Raw genomic sequence first — 22308 nt, 5'->3', positions numbered from 1 at the left:
CGGGGGCAGAGTGTGAGGAGCCCTCCCCTGAGGAGGACGGAGAGGCAGAGACAACGTGTGATGGACTGACCACAGCCCCCACTCCCTGTCCCCTTGTGCTGCTGGGAGGGAGGAGGTAGAGAAAAGCAGGAGTGAAATTGAGCCTAGGAAGAAGGGAGGGTGAAGGGGAAGGTGTTTTGAGATTTGGTTTTAGTTCTCTTCTACTCTAATTTGATTGGTAATAAATTAATTTAATTTTCCCCAGGTTCAGTCTGTTTTGCCCATGACAGTAATTGCTGAGTGATCTCTCCCTGCCCTTATCTCGACCCATGAGCCTTTTGCTATATTTTCTCTCCCCTGCCCCATTGAGGAGGGCAGTGATAGAGCAGCTTTGGTGGGCACCTGGCCCCCAGCCAGGTTCAGTGCATCACATGGTATTTGGGAAATCTTGGATTACTCATTTGAGAACCATGGGGCACCCAGAGCTCCCAGCCAGAGCTGCGGTTACTCATCATCTTGAAAACCCAATCCATTTCTTGGAACCTTCTCCTAAGAGTGTGCCCGCAGCAGTCCCTGCCCCAAGACATAGCCACAAACACCCCTGCTCTCAGGGCTGTTAAAAACCCAGCTATGCTCTGAAGAGCAAAGGGAGGTGGCTCACCTGTCCAAAGCCACACCAGGAGCCAGCAGGTCCATGCAGCAGCTGCCGATGCTTTCCCAGTCTGCTCCCTTGTCCCGGTGACCAAGGAGCTGAGCCATAGGGCCAGCAGGTACATTCTGGTGCTCGTTTCCAAGCAGTGCCAGGAATAATCTCTAATAATAAACCACAAACATGCTGGATTTGGCTCAGCGTTGGCCTCTACCTTTCTTCTTTCCCACTGGAATGCTCAGTGGAGATTTCCATTGCTGTGGCCTCCCTGGGCTTGTAGGACTGTTTTCCAGAGAATCACAGAATCACAGAATGTTTTGGGTTGGAAGGGACCTTAAAGACCATCTAGTTCCAACCCCCCTGCCATGGGCAGGGACACCTTCCACTAGACCAATTGGTTCTTCCAGAGAACCAAGGTAAGTAGAAGACAATTCAGCTTCAGTGAGTCCTTGGTTGCTTCACCACAGCTTTGCAGAGAGTACAGAGGAGCAGAGGCAGAGACAGCAGAGTTACTACAAATTGGAAGCTTTCATTCTCACTGAGGTGTATCATCATGGTGTTAGTGGAGTTCAACGCAATATAGTTGCACAGATATATTCCAAAGGATGTCACAAGCTGCAGGTTAGTCTTACTTTTTTTTTTTTTTTTTAACTTAAAGAGTCTGACATTGTAGTTCAAAATAATCTTCCCCCAAAGCACTGCTGTCAGGAGAACTCAAAAGCTCCTGGCGTTGTATTGATTTCACAATATCAAACTGTTTCTAGGAACAGCTGCCAAAATACTCGCGCTGCATTATCTTTAAAAAGGTTACCAAAAAGGATGAGCTCTGAAAACAAGCAGTTCAGGAATCATCACAGGTAATACTGCAAACAAAAGGCCACCATCGCTAGGATGCAAACATCTAGGAACCCCCCCCTCACCTTGATTCCGAAGCTACACGCTTTCTTTACAAACCAAGTGCCTCTCCATTTTTAATAACAACGTCTTCTTAGATCTGGAAGAAAGAGCCGCAGTTAAAACCCTATCTACTGCTACCGCAGGCACGTGTAACGCGTTATATGACAGCCTGTTTTAGAACAGTGGTGCTTTAAACACACAGATGCAATTATCATTAGGAATATCTCTATGGAGACAAAAAGTTAGATAAACGTGGTGTGGGCAGGTTTGTTCTGCTGCAGAAAAAGAGGATGCACTAGGTGGACATATAAACCCTTCATTCCCATCATATTCAATTCCCACTGGAAGTGTAGCATGCCTAAAATATTTCTGGGCTGATTTACTGACTATGAAGAGACTGGAGAAGTTAAATTATGCATTTTTGGTTTTTTACCCATTTAGTCTCATCTTTAAGAGACTGCTTCACTCAGGTTCTCTCCTAATGTTGGTTAGGGCGGAAAAAAAAAGAGGATAACATATGACAGGATGATCACTTGATTCCTGCCTTAACAAGTAACTTGTAAAACTGCCAGTCACTAGGTAATCAAACTGAGAGTCATTGCCACTGGGTTTTGTTGAGGTTAAGATTTTAACTGAATTCTGCAAAAAATGAGCTCTTAAATAAGAATATCCAGCCAGGTCATTCTGGGTTAATAAATGATCCTGAAAGATTTCTGATACAAACCCAGCTATTTCCGGGTGTAAGCCAATCTCTACTTACTGAAGACAAAACCTTTAACAAACATTCCTTTGAAAGATTTCTTGTGTGTTCTTCTGCTGCTGCTCAGTTCCAGGAATGGGTTTACAAACTGTAGATCACAAATTTTAGACTGTACATCACTCTCTATTTCTATATTCTAAAAACAAATAAAAGCATGTCCTCCCAAATCTGCTTCATTTATACTTCTTCATTGTCTTTCTTGGTGGGTAATAGTCCCTTTTGTATCCACAGGGTCAGCTTCAGTCCTGGCCAAAGTATATTCCACAGCTGAAGTCAGATGCAACTGCAAGAGTGATTAATTTTTCCTATAACTACTGATTACTTTTATTGATTAATAATTTCACTGGTGCATAGCATTAATACATTTAAATGTCATGCAGGAATTAATTATCCTTAATTATTTCCTCTCAAAGACCATGACAGAATTTTTTTTTTTTTTTAGATTTTTGGGATATACACATAAACTTATGGCCAGTTTTGTCTTTAAAATTGTCCAGAATAATTTGTACAAAACCTCATAAGCATAAAATACTTTTAAAGTATTTTACTTTTAAAGAATTTTTACAACATATTTAAAAGTAATAAAAAAGAAAATATTTAATAGCTTAAGAAATAGGCATATTAAAACCCTTGTAATTTCTAAACCTAGTTCCATGTGAGTTCTGAACAAAATGGGGTTTCTCTAAACAATGAAAAATATTAATGATACAAGAGAATATTCAATTATATCACTGTGTATTGTAATTCTCAATGATTTATAAAAGCCAAGATTCAGATATGCTGTACGATAAATTATCATTAAGATGAGACTACAGTTTGGTCTAATAGAATCCCATTATTTAGAAATGGAAAAAGAATCCCTATTAGATTATAGAGTTAATTCCCTGCCAGTGCTGAGGTCACTGCTCTTTCACTCTCAGGCTTTTCTGCATGAAAACTGTTTGTACAGTTGAAGAGTCTTCTTGAGCAGAGTGGAATGCCAGAGGAGCTCTGGGTGACCTTGCCACCCCCATAAAGGCATGAAAATAGCTGGAGTGGGTAAATCACCTTCATATATAGTTTTAAAGAAGAATAAAAATCTGTTAAGGTGTGGGTGCAATTACCCCCAAACAGCAATACACCTCAGCATTGCCAGTGTAGGAGGATTAAAGACCGATGAAACCAAACCCACACGACGGTCTGAAGTGAAACTGGTCCTAGCACAGCACGAAGACCCTCGTGACATACACGCACACGAGTTTTTTCTGGATCTACAGCTATTGAGAAATTTCAGCCAATACTGGTTTCAGTAATATGACTTTTAAGAATAAAACCATAGCTTGGGAGACACTAAAGCTGAAATGCAGTGAGAGGAGAAAGGTGTGAAGTTGGGGTAGTAGGGAAGAGACACGGATCAGATGATAGATTCATTCCCAAAAGGTCCCCATCAGAATTACACCTGTTGCGGGCAGAGTGGGTACCAGACCCTTAAAGACTCTCCTTTCTCAGTCCTTAGGCAGAAGAGAAGGGAAGGGGGGGACACACATGCTGCTATGTGTGTCGGGAAGGCTGTGATCCCACTGAAACTGCGGTGTGCTGAAACCCCTCCATAGCCTGTCAGTGCTGGCTCAAAACCCTCACCTGTGTATTTCTTCTGCATCTCCCAGAGCAGTTCCGATTCCGTGTTGTCCTTTTCCTCCCAGTGACACATTAGCCAGAAGGGATGTGTTTTCTGAAGAGGAAAGCAGAGGGTGACACCCACCTTAGACTCCCTCAGCATGGCAGTTTCAGGCAGAAAAGAGCACAGGTTTCAGCTGGGAGTATCTGGTATCCAAGGGGGAGTCGTGCTTCCCAAATATTACTGTGGAGAGGTAAAAGTTGATACGTGTCCTCTGAAGTGTATTGAATTTTTCTCAGGGGCAGGTGTGCTAGAAATGCTATTTATTCCCCTCCGTAATGACTGCTTCTTCTCTCACAGCAACCAGAGGTTCTGCCTACCCAGAAATGTCTGTGAAGCTCTTGGGGATGCCCAGCCTGCTGCCACACAGTGCACCAAATCGGCTTTCATATGTCAGTGGCTCGCTTGCCGAGGTTATGAATTTTTCCCAATCAATTTTTCCTCCCGAAAGCCGTTCTGTTCTCTTTGCTGTGAACGCCTGGGCTCTCCCTTTCCACCCTGGCACCAAACTGTTGCACAGTTTAAAGGGTTACTACGCCAGAAACAAAGTGCCTGGGTGTCCCCGTCAATGCTGACAAACCGGTGCTGCTGACAGAGCCCCCGACTCGTGCTTCCAGGAGCTGGGAAAGGAAAAAACTTGCTTCTAGTGGAGACATTTCTGCTGGTTCATTCAGCATCATTAAACTGGGATTTGTGAGTTTAACAAACTTGGTACGAACGATGCTGCTGGCTGTGGAACAAAGATGCTAAAATCATTGCTTACCTGTAGTCACTGCCTGCAAGAGAGTTGAGAAAGAAGGTTTGTATCTTCCTATGTGAAGAGGCACAAACCCCTTAATCACCTGTGTCATTGAGTTAGATGAACGACAGCTATAAAAAAGTATCAGATAATGCTAATTGGTGCTGGCCCATGAGGATACAGTAGTTGAAAACCCACACTGATTTGTTGTTCTAAAGAAGTAGCTTCAAAAAAATCCGTATTTGGTTGCCACAGTGTAGTTTAAAATTTTTTTTGATAATAGGAGTCTTGGGCTGGATAGTTGTCTCCCCAGCATACAATTCAAACAAACGAGATGTCACTGAGGGAAAACTGATAGGAAAGAAGATTCAAACGATTATAGAAGCCAGATAAGCCATTAGCTTCTCCTGGGATCTAATGATACGCTCTGCAGTATCATTCGGGCTACAGCCATAATTAAAGCTGGTCCTGAGTCATTCTGTTGCAGCGCAAAACATTAACAAAAAGGAAGAGAAAAATTCCTGGCAGCCTCCGTGTAAGGGGGGACTAGGATAAGATCAGTGTCTGCCACAGGTTAGGGCTGAAATATACCTGAAATACAGGGCTATGAGAAAGAATTGGCATTTTATTACTATTTTACTTAATAGGCTACCATTTGGATGCATAATGACATCTGGATAAAGACCTGACCATGCTTGTCCACGCTGTGTCACCTGTGGGAAGGGCATTAGTCAGTTATGCCGAATGTGTTATATTATTCTATTACCCTCTTTAAATTCCTCAGCTATTTAAGCCACACTCTTCCAGCCTGTTGCTGTTATTAGCTGATAAACACCATCTCTGATTTGACCTCCTCTTGATGAAGACACTAGCAGCTGTCTTTTCACACTGGATTTTGTTTTCCAGTGGAAAACTACAATTCTGTGATAAATTAAGTGCAAACCCCAATCCACACGGCCAGTTTGTTTAATCCAATTGAAAAGCTCCTTGCCAGGTAAGAAAGTCAGCTAGACCTGTGCTCCCAAAAAGGAAACCATTAAGACTGTTTATTGCTGTCCTGGGCCACCTTAAAATTACACACACGATTGCTTTTAAATGTTCCCATTAGGAAAGAAGCAGCAAAGGTGTTCCTAGCTGCGGGCTCATGGCTCTTCAAGCAATGAGGTCCATCGCCCTGGAAAGTGGCCTTCTTTTTCCTACCCCAATATTTTGAGGAACGAACCCAGCTTGTACTGGTAGACAACCACACATACACTTAATTGAGCTGGTTCATGGTTGTGCCCAAGTTAGTCAGAATTTTGCTTTCAATTTTTCTATGTTCTGCCCCAAATTTCACTCTAAATTACCTTCCCAATGGTTTTACCTCTGCGAGGCATCTTCTTCACCTACAGTACTGTGTAAGTATTTCTGCAGTGAGCAGAGTTAAGAAAAACATTCACTTTTATGCCATTGTTTTCTGTATTTCACAAAGCCCAGATTTTTAACTTACCAATGGCATCTGTTTACATGTAAAAAGCTGCATAAATAAACCTAATTCCGGCTAAATATATTCTGGAGAACAGTGAACTCCAGAGGGACTTTCTGTTATCTGTGAAGTGACCAGAGGGAGCATGCAGAAAAACCAAATCCCAAACATGCAGAATTAATGAATGATCCCCACTCTAAGATAGACTTTTAAGGGTTGACTAATAATTTTTCAATTCTTTGGTGAAAATAGATGATACGTTTAGTTTTATTACATTTGAAATAATTCAGCTGGTTAAGTCTTTTTCAGAAAGCAAATTATTGTCGCTGCCTCACAGCTCCAATTTATTATCCAAAGTAATAACCTTGGCAAAAATGTCTATTATTTCAACTCTTGAATAAGGACCCAGTTCACATGTCTAATGTCCTGTGTAAGAGAATTAGCAGAAACTCATCTCAATGTGGTTTCAAAAGAGGAAACTGAGCAGACAGCCTTGTTAATTTAGCATATAGACTTGGAATAAAGTACAACATCCATCATCTCTTGAAATTCAATTAAAAATTGGTCTTGTGTCCAAGGAGAAGGAGCCAATTTTCTGCTGGAAGCAGAGTCTTGGAAGACCACTAAAATTCTTAATGGTTCTTTCATTGTGGGAGCCAAGATGAAAGAAAAACCAGTTTGGGAGTTCAAATTACCCCTCACATTAAATGCTAAAACATGTGTAATCTTCGAGCAGGGCCCCCTTGCCATTGATGCAATGCTTTCTGAGGGAATTCCAGCTGTGCTTCTCCCCAGGTCCTTATAATCTTCCTGTGTGCTGCTGTACGCGGCGGCAATGCTGAACAGGCTTTTGAATTCCGGGTGAAATACCCTTCCTTACCATATGTCGTGGATAGTTCTTATTCTCCCGCAGTAGGTTTCAATGTGTGATAAAAAGATGCCTGCAAACACACACTGAGATTTAATATCTGGGGAAAGGGAAGCTTGAAAATATGTTAACAAGATTTTCAGCATTAAACACGATTTTGTTTCAGATTTCAGCTGTTAAACATCTTAATTTGTTTTGCTTTTTACTCCAGTAACATAATGCTAATACACTCTGACAGCCTGTGACTCCACGCCGAGGAGGTTTCGCAAACCAATCTCTTTACTTGAAATTTGATTTACAAAGTGCCTCAGCCCTTAGCTGGGTGGCAGCAGTCAGCGTCACAAAGCTTGTCATGACTCTGGGTGTTTTTTTCTTGTTTGTTTATTTTCTTCGAGTGGAGGATTCACTGAGATGAAATAATCCTTTTAACCATTTAATGTCCTGTTCTGTCAGTCAGCTCAGTCCAAAAAATATGGTTGTGCAATGTCTGTCACACTCCAAAGGAAATAGTGGATTTCTTTTTTTTGCAACATACATTAAAGTCTTGGTGCAGAATAAAGGTAGCATCTCTGCAGTTTATTTTTACAATACTTGTTTTGGATGATTTGGTCCACTAGTTAATGTAGAAATCTTTTGGACTCCACGTTCACCTTCCAGCCCAACCTGGCTTTGGACTTCTCCTCACCAGCAGTAAGGTCAGGCTGCTTTTTGGGTGCTCAACCTACACAGGGCCGCAGGTCACCATTTGTTCCACCCCAACCTTGTGTGGACCCTCATTTTCCTGGGAAATCAGGTTTTTGTCATGGGAGGAGTACATGAGGTGGCACTTCCTATCACAAAGCCCTGCAGAACGGGCATGAAAATAACAGATGACACAAACATCTGCTCTCAGAGGTGGCCCTGTAGGCTGCTGTCTGCTCTTGGCAGGGGTAGGTATGTCCTCTGCGCACATGCACGTGGCTTGTGCTGAACAAGCATATCCTGGCATGTCCCAGCAGGCATGTTACGTGGCATAAACACCTTCAAAGGATAAGCACCATGTGGACTGTTTTTCTGAGTAATTGTACAGTTAACTGGAGAAGATGATTTGGCACCAAACCTTAGTGAAAAATCTGTTCTTCACCACTCCACCCAGTAAATAAATTTTTAGAGTATTTATATTTCTTTTACTAAGACAAAACATCTGTTGTTCTCCAGGCAGAAGATACAACTGCTGTGGCAACACCAGTGCAGATGTTTCCAGCTCTCCCTCTCCACATGTGAGACACGGGACGCCAAGCTAACATCACCCGGCTGAGAAGCCCAGCCCGTAGCGACGACTGGAGAGATCAAACCCACATGCCTGCCTCACTGCAGCAGGCATAACCCATGGAAACATTTTTCTTACAGTTTTTAAATCTCCTTCCTTCCAGAAAGGGAACACCTTTTGCCATGTTTTCCTCTCAAAAAGGCATTTAACCAGAAGGATTCTGCTTGCCGAGCTCAGCTCCAAGCCTGGGAAATGACCCACTGAGACACCAGGTTGGTACCCTGTATGTACCAGCCTGGAGATGCCGGGGCTGGCTAATTTGACTAAAGATTGTAAAAAGTCCTTTACTGTTTTCTGGTGATGATGAGCCCTGTAAGCACCAGTTGTTAAGTGGGTTGGTCCAACAAGTACACCCCAGAGTCCAGCTCCCCCTTTTCTATTTCAGCTACTTGAAATATAGCTGAAAAAGTAAAAAGAGTTGAAAACCTGAAAAACAAAGTCTAGGTACCTGTGCTTTTTCATGAGAACAGTGGCTCTGGGTACTTGACTTGAGGCCTGCTCAAGGTGATGACGTGGAGGTGTGCAATCAGGTATTCTGGAAAATCCATCTGTTTCCAGTCCCTGACATTGGGTGGTCAGGTATTGTGGTATTCAAAATGATTCGAAGTCCTGTGCAAATTGTTCTACGTTACTGCAGTACAAAGGAAGTAATTGATATTTGCGTTCAAGCTGCAGCTCAGTACTGTCAAAAGAGAGAGATCTTGCCTTAAAACTGTAAACAAATAAAATGATATTGTAGAATTTATTTGCTTTCTGTGATAAAAAGTAATACGGCAGCCTGTGGAGAAATATGTCTTCTTACATTTGCCTTGCTAGCCACGGGGATTTAATAAAGATTCTTAGTGCAGCATGCACAGAGCTTTGCCACACTTGGGCTACTTTAACCATCTTATTGTTTACTTATTTATCCTGCAAGAGTCCTCAGAGCAGGCAGTGTCTCCCTCTTTGTACACACCTTTCCAAAGCCAGGAAAGGTACCAACGATGCTTGTTTACAGCCCTTCTTTCTAACTGCAAATGGGCAGCAAGCGGCTGGAAAATGCTGTATTGATTATTGGAGAAGAATTTCTGGCTCAGCAGCAGAATGCCTGACATCTGAGGGAAGAAAACGGAACTGTCTGCAGCTGATGGTGACAGCAAACTAGGGCAGGGGGGAGCGGGGGTCCCTGAGCCAGGCTGGAACATGCTGTGGGAGCACAGCTGGATTTTATCTGTGTGCAGGACGAGGCTCAGGAATTGGCTGTGTCCTAAGTCAAGAACAAGGGGGGAGAAGTGCTGCAGCTCCACCATTCACCCTTGAAGAACTTGCTCCTTGCTGAAGTCATTTTTTCCATCCCAGGCATGCAGTTCCTGGATGTTATTTATTACAGCTCTGCTGCATGTGATGATTTATTCATGTTCTTACTTTTACCTTGCTGGTAGGAGCTAAAATGGATAACTTTTTACATCACAACTTACTCAGTATAGTGTAAGCATTCTGCTCCTGGGTTAACAATCCGTGAGGGTCATTATCAACTGGAAGTGAGTGAAAATAGCCACATACATCTTCAGGTACAGAGGATGCTCAAAAAGCCTTGAAGCAGCAAAGAGAAACGCATTCATGTGTTTAATTGTATTCATGCCATAAGCAGATTTTAACCATTCAAGATGAAGTATTGAAAAAGCCAAGTGTTGAGTGCTAATATTCCACCACAAACCGTTTATCTGCCTCTATACCTTGCTCAATTATTTTGTCTACTTAACACACAGTACCATGTGAAAAAATACAGCTTTGAAGTTAACGTACCACCTGCATACCTTTGAACAGTATGTAAAGAAATGCAATAGTTGTAAATGTCACCGTACATAGTCACCCAGGCTTTTTTCCCAGCTGTAAACACAACTACTCGGAAGATACACAGCTTGTGCAAGTCTTTCCCCTTCCCCTTCCCCCTCCCGCACTGAAGCGAAGCAAAGGCAGTGCAGCCACCTGAGCTCCTTGGTCTTTAGCTTACCCACAGGCTTCTCAGGAGTCCAACATCTGCAAAGGTGACTTAATGAGGCAAACCTTGCAAACGAAACTGCAAGCACTGTCCTCTTCTGTATAAAACAGCACAGCAGAGACATCAGTTAGCTGTGGCAATCTTGATTCACTTAGAGAAAACCTCTCTGCATCGTTACCAGGTGGGTAACACCTGGCCCCCGTAATGCAGAACATTGTGGTAGATGGGCTTTGCTACCACAGGCAAAAAAAGTCAGCTCTCATGATTTTTGTTGAAAGTTACTTCTAGTTTTGATTTTCAAATCACTTGTATTTATAGTGGACTGTGTCACCCAGTGAAATGTTCTTTTACAGTATTCAGAGAAAACAAACCCAAACCATAAAACTGACTATTTGCTAAGCACAGAAGGGTATAAAAATACTAATCAATAGTTCCAGGAGAAATATAAGAAAAAAGCTACTAGCAAAGGTGTCCTGGTTTTGATTGGGATAATTTTCTTCCTAGTAGCTGGTGTAGTGCTGTGTTTTGGATTTAGAATGAGAATAACGTTGACAACATACTGATGGTTCGGTTGTTGCTGAGCAGTGCTTACACTAAGTCAAGGACTTTTCAGCTTCCTATACTGCTATACCAGTGAGGAGGCTGGGAGGGCAGAAGAAGCTGGGAGGGGACAGAGCCAGGGCAGCTGACTCCAATTGATCACAGGAATATTCCATACCATATGATGTCATGCTCAGTATATAAACTGGGGGGAAAGCTGGCTGGAGGCCACTGCTCAGGAACTGGCTGGACATTGGTTGGCAGTGATGAGCAATTGCATTGTGCATCACTTCTTTTGTATATTGTTTTATCATTATTATTATTATCATCATTATTATTTACCATTTCTGTCTTATTAAACTGTCTTTATCTCAACCCATGAATTTTACTTTTTTTTACCAATTCTCCCCCTGATCCCACTGGGGGGCGTGGCGAGCGAACGGCTGTGTGGTGTTTAGCTGCCTGCCAGGTCAAACTACAACAGAAGGTTTGCCAGAAATAAATACCTCTCTTCCCCTGCAGCTGCTTTCCTGTCAGGTGAATAGAGCGGATTCTGCAGCAAAAATTTTCCCATGTATTTTCACATCGCTGTGGGCAAAAGCACATTAGTCACTACCTTTAAAAGAGATAATGGCTTTTCAACTGTTGTGTGCCCATGTGTATCCATAACAAATGCTCTGAGAGATAACAGCTTTAACAGAGGCAAAATGGAGAGAATGAGAGTTGAGGCCGACTGATTTGCCTCCACCACTACCTCCTAGCTTTGCCATCAGCACACGTATGCATCCTAAACATGTAGGCTGCATCCCAAGGTAAATGTTTGAAAGTGGTTTTGTAAGGCTGAAAATTAATCTTGACATTCAGCTTTGGTCCATTGAAACAGCCTTGTAATTATACCAGTTGGCAGCACACTTTGTCGTAGTTCCCTTTTCAATGTGAAAACTACCTTTTCCAAACAAATAACAATATGCAAAATGCATTTAGGACTAGCGGTAAGATATGTGTTAACTGGCTTCTTTATGTAGTGTGCTGTCCTTATGTTTTAAACCCAGCCTAAGACCTGTGAGTATTTAGAACAAGAAGCAGAATGTGTTCCACAGCTCTACTGAACACTGGTCTCTTCTCACTTGTGAAGCCTAATTGACCTGTGTGAAGCCTAATTGGGACATGGCTGGGGAAAGAGGGTTTGCAGGTGTCACGTGTGGCCTCAGCACAAGGCTCTCCCCCACCAGACTCCATAAGCCGTGCTCACCTTTTTGGAAGAAAAGGTTTGATCTAACCGTCTGAGACACTTTTTGTGACGCAGGTCCTAACGTTCTGCTCTGACATTCAACACGTGAGGCTACCAGGTGGTTTCCACAGATGTGGATGGCACACAGAGGAGTCTCTGCTCCTGTGCTTGGCCTTGGACAAATTTGTTGTCTATAATCCTAAGTAACAGACAAAAGGAATTTTTAAAATCTTGCTTTTCTTCTGTTCGATAAATTCTGTTACTTCAAGGAAAGATTTGCATTTCTGTTAGTTTTTGCTTGAGTTTCTAGACCCATGCTCAACTGTATGTTGAGCAGCAGGTTACCTGCTTAGAAAAAGTGCATCTGTGAACTTCGGATGTGGCATTAGCTACGCGAGTTTGCAGTGCATTGTGTGCAGAGAAGCAGATGGACTCTATGGAAGAGTTAACAGTGACTCACAGTTTGTCTTACGTAATGTTGGTGGGTTTTTTTTCTCCTAAATGGCTTAAAACCCCATATGCTTTGGGAAGGAGAGCTCCAGTAGTTACTCTTGCAGAGCATGGGGTATTCAGTAAGGCGTACAGAGGCACAGCTATAGCCCTGCAGAGGTGTAAGCACCCCTCTTGCATGTTTAACTCATGGTACATCTTGTAACAAAGACGAACACGAAAACAGACCCCCCCCCCCAAATACCAACCCCCCACTGTATCATGAGAAGAGTCACAGCCCACCCTGTACTTTCCATCTCTGTTTTGGGCTCTTACTGCTTGCAAAACTTGAGTGGCTTCCAGTTTAGTCATTTTCTCTTATCAGGAAATTCAGATGAAATTACATTCTACCGGAGGCTTTTAGAGGTATACAGGAGTCCTGTTTGCCTTTACAAGAGATGTATTTTTCTGGCATATTTTCTTTTTTTCCAGCCAAGAGGTGGTCATCTGCTCACTTCCAGCATCCACAACCCCCTCTGAGTTTCACTGCAGACCTGTCTCTGAAAATGAACATTATTGTCGACTCGTACCCCAGTTACCCAAACTTTACTCAGGAGAGCAGAGAAGGGGGGAGAAAAGCGGGGCGAGCCCCCTCTCCACAAAGTTCATTGAGTAAGTACTTAACCAGCTTCCCATTATCAGGAAGGGGATCCATCTGAGACCAAATCTTTGCTAAATTGGACAGCAAGAACTGTACCTAAAGCTAATTTTCTAAACAAAGTGGTTGCTGCCTGCTTTTAACTCTCCCCCAGAAGAGTTGCCTGGGTAAGGATCAATACTCATGAGATGAGCAAGGCACTGCTGTTTATTACCTGTGCCTAGAGCCTCCAACTGCTGCCAGCACCGGGGTGCGCTCACCGATGATCTCTGCACCGAAACGCTTGCTACAGAGAGAAAACAAAGCCGAAAAAAAGGGGTTGGCTGGACCCAGAGCAAGGGCACAGAGGAGGAAACAGAGCCCTCGTCCTGCTTGGCTGCAGCGGGGGAAAGGGGAGGGATGGAGGCATCGCACCCCAAAGGTGCGGAGGAGGGACAGAGCTCTCCTGGCACACATGTCCCTTTGCACAGGGCATCCTCTGCCCCAGTGTCTGAGCCTCTGCTGTCGCAGACCATTCCTCTCCCACACCACCTCCTATTCCACACACCTCCAGCCTCATCCTGCGCTTGACAAGCCATGGCCCTCTCCCAGGGCACGCTGTGGCCTTGTGAGCAGGGTGCTCTCCCTCCAGGTCCACCCGGCAGCCTTTGCTACCTGCAGATGAAGGTGCTGGTGAGGTCAGCAGGTGACACAACCCTGCTTTTATAAGGTTGGTGGAATTATTTTGGCATTACATCAGTGCCGGTGGAGTGCAGCCCCGTCGGTGCCTGTTCAGAGCTCTGGGCAGGTCAGAACTGCCAGATCACATTCACCAGAAAATAAATAATAGCAAAAATCATATCAGGATTTCCACCATGTTACTTGGCTCATAAGGCTCTCAGTCACCAAAACCGTGCTTGTCTGGGTGCCCAACAACCTCGGTGCAGAGCTGCTGAAGCAGAAATAGCTGCCTGAGCGCCTTCAAATCCAGCCTCGGAGCAACGTCCAGCAGGAGCACGCTGTTCCCAGACACGGCACTGATGCTCACCTGTGGGAACACCAGGATGCCCCTGCCACCAGAGAGCAAAGCTGTCCCTGTCCAGAGACGTACACGCAGCAATAACGTAAGACCACTGCCACTTCCATTAAGGTACCAGGATAAAAATCTGCTTTCAAAAAATTAAATTGTCAGTACTTCCCCATGACTCATCTAACAGCCAAGATGTGCTTCTGGCACAAAACCAAACCCGTCATCCACTGAAGACCCAATTAAAAGGAAGAAAAATGGGCAGTTATTAGTTTAAAATTTCACGTGAACTTTCTGCTGGTTACTGGTGAAGCCACACACTCATCGGGATTCAAGAATCACTGAGATACATCAGCACAAGCATAACTAAGCACAAACTCAAGGATCTTTGCTACGTAGAAGTGGAATTAACCAAGCGCATGTTTGGCTTTGAAGCACGTGAAGTGCTTTATTGAAGGTCTGAACCACCTCAGGTCTTCTGAGGGCTTTGGGTCCGACCACAGAAAGCCACCTCTGCTCGTCATTTACCACCACAGCCACACGTGCTGTTGGAAATACAGCTCACTAGGGTATTGTCCCATCTCAAGTATGCCTTTTTTTTCATTGCCTCATCTCGTATACTAAGTTTTGTGCAATACACCATCCGAGCAGAAGCTTTAACCGAAGGGATGTACAGACCCTGCAATCCAGTTTCACAGACACATCGCTTGCAATAAAAGTTAGCTGTAATAAGTAAAATCAGCACCACCAAAGGTAATCAACATTTTATTTATAAACATACATTTACTATAAAAGCTGTTTCATTTTAGACAAGTTTTCCTAATTTCCAGAGGCATTTTAGAATAAATAAAACAAAGATTAGCATAATCGGTATTCAACATCAGCCCCAGCTAGGACAGCAATCCTTGTCCTTGAATAGACATGCAGATAAGGATGGTCGCCTTCTGGTTTACCAGCCTTTAGGACATTCTATAGAACTACAGATGTACGGCATCAATAACTACATAGCAAGAGCAAGGAAAAAATACACCATGGAAAACGGGGTTGTGAAATACAGATGGGTTACGACACTTGTTCAGGTCCTCTGAAGTAGTAAGAGGCTAAATAAATTCTGAAACATCTAAACCCCATTACATAGCTTGTACTTGCTTAGCAATAATAAATCATTTTTTTGCAACAAATACATTTACATTGTAGTTCGAATGTAGTAAAGCGCTGTTTCTTTCTGTGCTCAAAGTTCCTGATAAGAAATGTATCATATTTTATGTGTTTAAACTGAAAAAAAAGGAAAAAAAAATCCGAAAAGATCTTAGCCTGAATGAATTTGCCATGTAATACTCCAAAGGAAATATAAATCAAACCTAAACAGTTGGCAAGTACAGTTTAGATATAACTGTTGGGAATTATTCTGCACTGGTGAGTAGACGTTCATGAGGGAGGAAAATCGTTGCCCGAGAACGCCGCTTCCTTGCGCTTTACGTACGATCAGCTTTGCTAAAGCATGCAGGCACGAAACTAAGCGACAGACACTGGGATCAAGTTCCAAGCAGCTTCAGGTAGGCAGCGGTGCGTCTGCGGCGCGACGCGTGCCCCCAGCCCACCCCTCGCCCATGCAGTTTAGTCCCAAGTGTGCCCCTAAACCCTTCGGGCACTTAGCCCTGTGTGAACGAGAAGCGGATCTGACCTCTGCGACAACCGACCCTTTTCATGCTCTGGGGACCGATCGGCACATCTAAACTCTACCACACAGGCGAAGCGACGCCAGCGACTCACGCCGAACAGACACACAAGCATGCACGGTCTCCTTTAAAAACGAGGCCCAGACACCGTATATTCACATACGCAGCACGTGGATTTACACCGATGCACAAAGTCGGTTATAAAATCTGCTTTTTGAATTTCCCTATTACGCATTATTTGTGGGAAGATGTTACGATGACCACATGCAAAGTGTGAGCATCCTGGTGATCAAAACCCTTTAACAGTAAATCGTGCAGATGGTTAATCAAAATATCGGATGCCACTGTTTTATTTCCAAAACATTTTTTGTGATTTTTTTTTTTAAAGTTTTTCTTAAAAAATATTCCCCGGGTGAAGTCCACGAAGGACTTCAGCTTTTTGGATTTATTGCATCCATAAGTCATCGCTGACTGTGTGCAACAGCTCTGCGTTTTCTAAGGCACAGTATTAAGGAAGTAACACCTAACTTTCCAGGAGACAGTCACGATGTCCTCCAACGACAACAACATCGTACTTGGGTTTTCAACGACGCGCAGTTTTGCATGGGTACACACCTCACATGCAAGCAACTGTCTAGTGTTTAAATAAATAGCTGCTAGCTATAGAATAACTCAAAATTATTGCTTCCCTAATAACCACTTCATTCCCATTTACCAACACATCAAAAGACAATGGATGTGCACATAGATAAAATAAATCACTATCAATTTAGTTTTACGGTAGGTTTAAGGCAGAATAGGTAGATGTTTTTCCCCTCCATTTCAAGTTGCATCGTGAACTGCTAAAAGGGGCTGTTTCAAATAACTCCTTGCCAAGCAGTGCTAGGATGCTGTATACCTGTCACACGTCACCTAACCTGTGTGTTGCAGATAACGTGGCACAGCTCTGACCGCTCTTTCAATCTCACTTTAGTAAGGAGCACACGCTTCAAAAAGCACAAAGGAAAAGTAGCCCAAACACAGGCAAGGAAACATGGGTTTTTTTGCCTACCACTGCCAGCCTCCTCCCTGCCCACCTTGGGCGCTCCCGGCTTTTTGCCAACTTCATTGGGATGGGCGTGCAGAGGAACACAGGTTCAAGGCTGCTTAATTCCCCGCTCTGGAGGGCACCCAAACCACCACGTGTTTCTCCGTGTGCCATGTCAACCAACAGTCACGTTTGCAAGGGAACGGAGCAGATCTCAAACCAACTCAGACCACCAACGGGCAAGTCACACGCCAAAGAGGAAGGTGTCACCCGACCGTCAGCACGCAGCCCGGAGACTCACCATCCGGCTGTGTCCGCCCATGCGGCCTCCTCTCCCCCACACCACCTCTCCTCGAGCTGAGTGACAGCACCGGCTGCTGAACTTAGTAAGCAGGATTGCTCCTACCGGGAATCTTGCCATCGTTAACGGTATACAGTCTTTAGGTTTAATGAAGAAATCTTTATTTGAGAGAATATTAAGCTATAGTCACGAACATTACTTGAGGTACACAAACAACAACAAAAAAATCCTAATACTAAAGGTGCAATAATTTATTTGTGTAACACCTACCCTCCACGGAAGGTAATATAAACACAAAATGCTTCAGAATTACAGGGTGTATTATCAAACTAGTCTCTGTATAAAAAAAGTTATAGCTTCAGTTATAACAGAGAAGTCGTGCTGTGATGTTTAGTTTCTCAAACGCACTGATTAGATACTATCTTAAAATTACTTCTCAGCTCAAGTTGGCATATTCTATAAAGTTTCTGTAAACTTAAACTTTTAAATTCCTAAAAACATTAAACCAAAACAGCTTTATTGCATGTTTATTTTCTTATTACTTTCCAAAGAACAAGGTAACAGGCCGGAGACCATAAACATACCTGAAAGGTGGGATTTTTTTTTTTTGTTATAGAACTTAGGCTTTGCCTTCCCAAACATGGACATACATATTTTGCAAATTTCTTATGAAAGGGAAAAAACCAACATATTGCATTTTAAAGGAGCAGGTGCAGCGCTTTTATGAGTTTTTCAAAATGAGATGAGCGCCATGATGTCCATGGATTCAAGCTCTTACAAGTGATTGTCTGGAGGCAGCCGATACGTACGCGAAGAGAGTTCCTTCTTGACAATCATTGGGACTGAAAGTCATGTCACAATGTAGTTGGCTGTCCAGCAGCTGAGTAAAACAAAACCAAACCCACTCATTAGTTGACAATTTCAACAAACATACATAGGCGTTTCCTCATAGTGTCTCTACAATTTAAAAAAACCTGCATCTGGAAATATATATAATTCGTGGCCTGCTTCTCTTCCTTCCTGCAAAGCTGCGGCACTAACTGCAAAGGAGGATTCAGCACAGCTTGAGTGGAAATGTATTTTCCTGCCATATGGACAAATGCACTTTTATTTCATTTTACTCCTCAAATATTTGTGGGTATATTCACTTTCAGGCTCTGCAGTGACAAAGCAGTACAGCAAAGGACTGATGAGTCATCTTCAGCTGTGCCTGGTTTGTGTTATGTGGCAATACAGAGCCCTTGTGCTATTTGGCCATACAGGGAGTCTCATTAATTCACTTGCCTTTGACCTCAGCACTCACAGACCTGCAACTATTCCCCGTGTTTGACAATGAATATCAATTTTCAGTAACTATCATTGTGCAGTTCTGCTGTAGAGAAAAAGCCCCCATCCACCTTTATTTGAAAAATAGAAATATTTTGTACCTTGGACCACTACATAATCCTCAATGCTTTTCTCTCTTAGGGTTTTGGATAGTTTATTTTGAAACAAAATCATCCACAGTTTCAAATGAGCTTCTGGCAGCCAAAGTATTTAATGGAAAGGTCCACAGGCATCTCAAAACAATACGGATTGATTCTGGGTTGGTCAGAGACCGTCAGTTGTGCACACTGCTGCACTGGTTTGCTGATGCAGCTGCGGGGGCAGGAAGGCACGAGCTGTGCGATAGGGTAAGCTGCTATATTTAGCATCAGACTTCCCAGAACTAAAAACACTAACATTGCACCAGCTTGTTCTTCCCTTCAGATGTTGAATCTGTCAAATTCTAGTTAAAAATTCACAACTAACCATAGTTGCAGTTTTATCAAAATCAGTCCCTTTGAACCTTTCAACAAGAGCCAGTGTAACTTAAATTCAACTGACCCGTATTTTTAGTGGACACAGCAGGAAGAGGCAATTTGTAGGAAAAGAAGACAAAGCTTTGCCATTATTCTTCTTCAGAAACCATACGTTTCCACAAAACCTGGTTCCTGTGTGGTAGGTACGTACAAATGCAAAACCTTACAGCATGAAACACTGGGCACAGCTCTGCACTACCTTTTCTAGCACCGCTGCTGTGGAAATGGTGATGGAGGGGGTGATTTCTATAGCACATAAGCTGACAAATAATTCATTTGAGCCTTCTTCTATCCTTAAGGGACCTCAATTCTTGTTTAAGCAAAAAGGATTAAGAAGAAAAGGAAAATAAGACTTTTATCACCTTCCTCTCTTTTTTTTTGGTGTAAAGATAGATGTGCAAATGTGCATTTTAAGTTTCAAGACCTCAGCTATATAAGGAAGGTTTATAGCACCAAGCCTGAAGAGGAAAAGCTCTTTGTAAATGTGTCATGTTCAATAAATAATAATAAAAAGTTGCTAACACTGCTTAGCAGAATGATAATAAAAAAAATCGCTGAACAAAGGGTTATACAATAGCACCCTCTAGCTCTGCTGATGGGGAAGTATCTCTCTCCTCCAACACCAGAAGAAAGAAAAAAGATGTATTCTTCTATTGGGAAAGATAGGTAGGTAACTTTCCTACTCCTGGATTTCTACAGCCACTGCTTTTGAGGAAGAAGGGAAATAGTAAGTGAAAAGAGTTCTGTATCTCCACTTATCAGTGGACTTCAGGCAGTGAAAGTACTGAACAGTGCCATGTAACAGGAAGGCAACCATCACTCCCATGGTCTCTTCCTGTGCCTTATTGGTTTTCACGGTGCAGAAAGCCAGCATGAGCACTGCCCATCTCACCTCAGTGGTGACATCAGGGTGAAGCTGAAATGCTCCAGCAATTTGATATCAGTCGCAGAAATCCAGGACTAGGAAGGATATGCAAGTGACCTACTCTAAGGCAGAAAAATGCATCAAGATTTTTTGGACATGCAATTGCCTGGATCATGCTTCAAAACCTGCAGCAAGCCACACTTCAGCCCATGTCTGAGGATACCACCACAAGGACTCGTTACGATAAGTTACAAAATGTTCCTAATATTTTACTTGGCTATTTTCTCTGCAAAGGGAGGTCTGGAGACATAAAAAGTGGGAACTTCTCCAGACAAGGCCCAGGCTCCTAGACCTAGTACCAGGATCTGTATTGTCTCATGTGAGGTGACAGATTTAAGCTTCCAGGACAATACATGTGCACAGTGTAGGAGTTTATATTTATGCACAGAAACAGCCTTTGAGTCTAGCATCGCTCCACAGAGAGCCTGTGGGCAAGGTTTAATGGGCTTGGAAATCCTTTTTTATACAAGAGGATGATTAAAATAGCATGGGAAGGCTTCCCTTCCCATGGCAAAGCTGTGTCTGAGTGGCAAAGACATATGGGTAGAAGCGGAAACACAGTTCTTCCAGGAGAAAAACCCACCGGTTAAAATCATGGCAACAGTATTGTTAGAGTTCACTGTCATTTGGACAGGACTTGGTACTTACTTCTGGATCGGATATAGCAATCATTGCAGTTAAGAAGACCATTTCTAATCCTGACATCTGTCCCACTTGCTGCATCTCCCAGCTGTCCCTTGCAAATGCCACACTGTCAATTCAAGAACAGAGAAAGTAAGAGAGACCGTGCCCTACTATCTGTCATAACTCTCCCCAAATTTAAATAGTTCTTGGAACAGTGAGAAAAAATAACCACCCAGAACCCAGTGCCTACTCCTGGGGAGCTGGATTTCAGCAGCCTCCACTCATACAGAAGTGAAGTTTAGTGATTTTAAGGGACATCTGATTTTAACATTGCATTCTGAAGCCAGCCAATTCTCAAGAACAGTCATGAAGTATTTCTGTTGACAGCTCTGGTTAAACCACGACACCAGACTACATCATCCGTTCCATAGTCACAGCTTTCCAATCACCGACCGGATCAAAGATGGCTTTGGGACTGACCAGGATTTTTTTTTTTGGTAACTAATGTTATATTTAAAAACAGCGAGTACGACTGGGAAATTATATGATGCTTCCCTCTATAAGTGAGGAAGTTTGCTTGCTAAATCACAGGTGTTAGTCCAATTAACGTCTGACAACAAAATAACACATTAGCTGCATTACTTCAACGTCTCTACAAACAAACACACCTAACAAACGTGAATCCCTTGGTTCTCTCACATTTTCTGTTTCACATCTACAGCACTCTCTTCTCACACTGTGCATGACTTGAGATTTCTCTTAATAAAGCAAGAGACATACCCTGAAGCACTGGATATGGAAATAAAGACTAAGCGTTTCAATAATCATGGCAGCTCCTTTTCCAAGAGGAAGCCCACAGGTAGAACAAAGCTTCTTTCCGCTGACAGACCTAGGAGACAAACACGACTTTAAGAAAACAGAAGAGCAACTGATGATAAAATGCAGCCAAATGTTTATGCAGGTTTATGGAGAGGGACAGTATGTGAGGAAGGAGTGTTGAGGGGTTTCACATTGATATTTTAACCATGTGGCTGAATCAGCCTGAGCGTCTGCCCTGCCGACAAGCAAGCAGAGGACTTCAACTGCTTAGTGGATGAGGGAAAGTCTGTGGATGTTGTCTACCTAGACTTTAGTGAAGCTTCAACACCATTTCCCACAGCATTCTCCTGGAGAAACTGGTTGCTTATGGCTTGGGTAAAACCCTGTCTGGATGGCCAGACCCAAAGAGTTGTGGTGAATGGAATGATATCCAGGTTGGCAGCCGGTCCCAAGTGGTGTTCCCCAGGGCCAGTTCTCTTTAACATCTCTATCAATGACCTGGATGAGGGGATCGAGTGCACCAAGTTGGGTGGGAGTGTTGATCTGCCTGAGGGCAGGAAGGCTCTTTGGATTGGGTAAAACCCTGTCTGGATGGCCAGACCCAAAGAGTTGTGGTGAATGGAATGATATCCAGGTTGGCAGCCGGTCCCAAGTGGTGTTCCCCAGGGCCAGTTCTCTTTAACATCTCTATCAATGACCTGGATGAGGGGATCGAGTGCACCAAGTTGGGTGGGAGTGTTGATCTGCCTGAGGGCAGGAAGGCTCTTTGGACGGATCTGGACAGGCTGGATCAATGGGCTGAGGCCACTGTGTGAGGGGCAACAAGGCCAAGTGTTGGGTCCTGCCCCTGGGCCAGAACAACCCCCTGCAACGCTCCAGGCTTGGGGACGAGGGACTGGAAAGCTGCCCAGTGGGAAAGGTGCT

General features: G+C 43.4%; 1 protein-coding gene across 1 annotated transcript in view; it reads right to left on the bottom strand.

Moving 5' to 3' along the window:
• Positions 1–17311: 17311 nt before the first annotated feature.
• The window catches only part of LOC104506829 (LIM and calponin homology domains-containing protein 1-like), a 21468-nt gene continuing 16471 nt past the window's right edge, over positions 17312–22308 (bottom strand). Inside the window, exons 11-13 of the mRNA XM_010147911.1 lie at positions 21346–21454; positions 20590–20692; positions 17312–18055 (exon numbers count right to left, since the gene is read on the bottom strand). Of these exons, the coding sequence (XP_010146213.1) occupies positions 18030–18055; positions 20590–20692; positions 21346–21454 (238 nt within the window). The 3' untranslated portion in view covers positions 17312–18029. The remainder of the gene's footprint in view (positions 18056–20589; positions 20693–21345; positions 21455–22308) is intronic.

This window comes from Eurypyga helias, unplaced genomic scaffold (assembly GCF_000690775.1).
Source record: "Eurypyga helias isolate BGI_N326 unplaced genomic scaffold, ASM69077v1 scaffold33692, whole genome shotgun sequence".
NCBI lineage: Eukaryota > Metazoa > Chordata > Aves > Eurypygiformes > Eurypygidae > Eurypyga > Eurypyga helias.
This window is presented reverse-complemented; position numbering and strand designations above follow the sequence as displayed.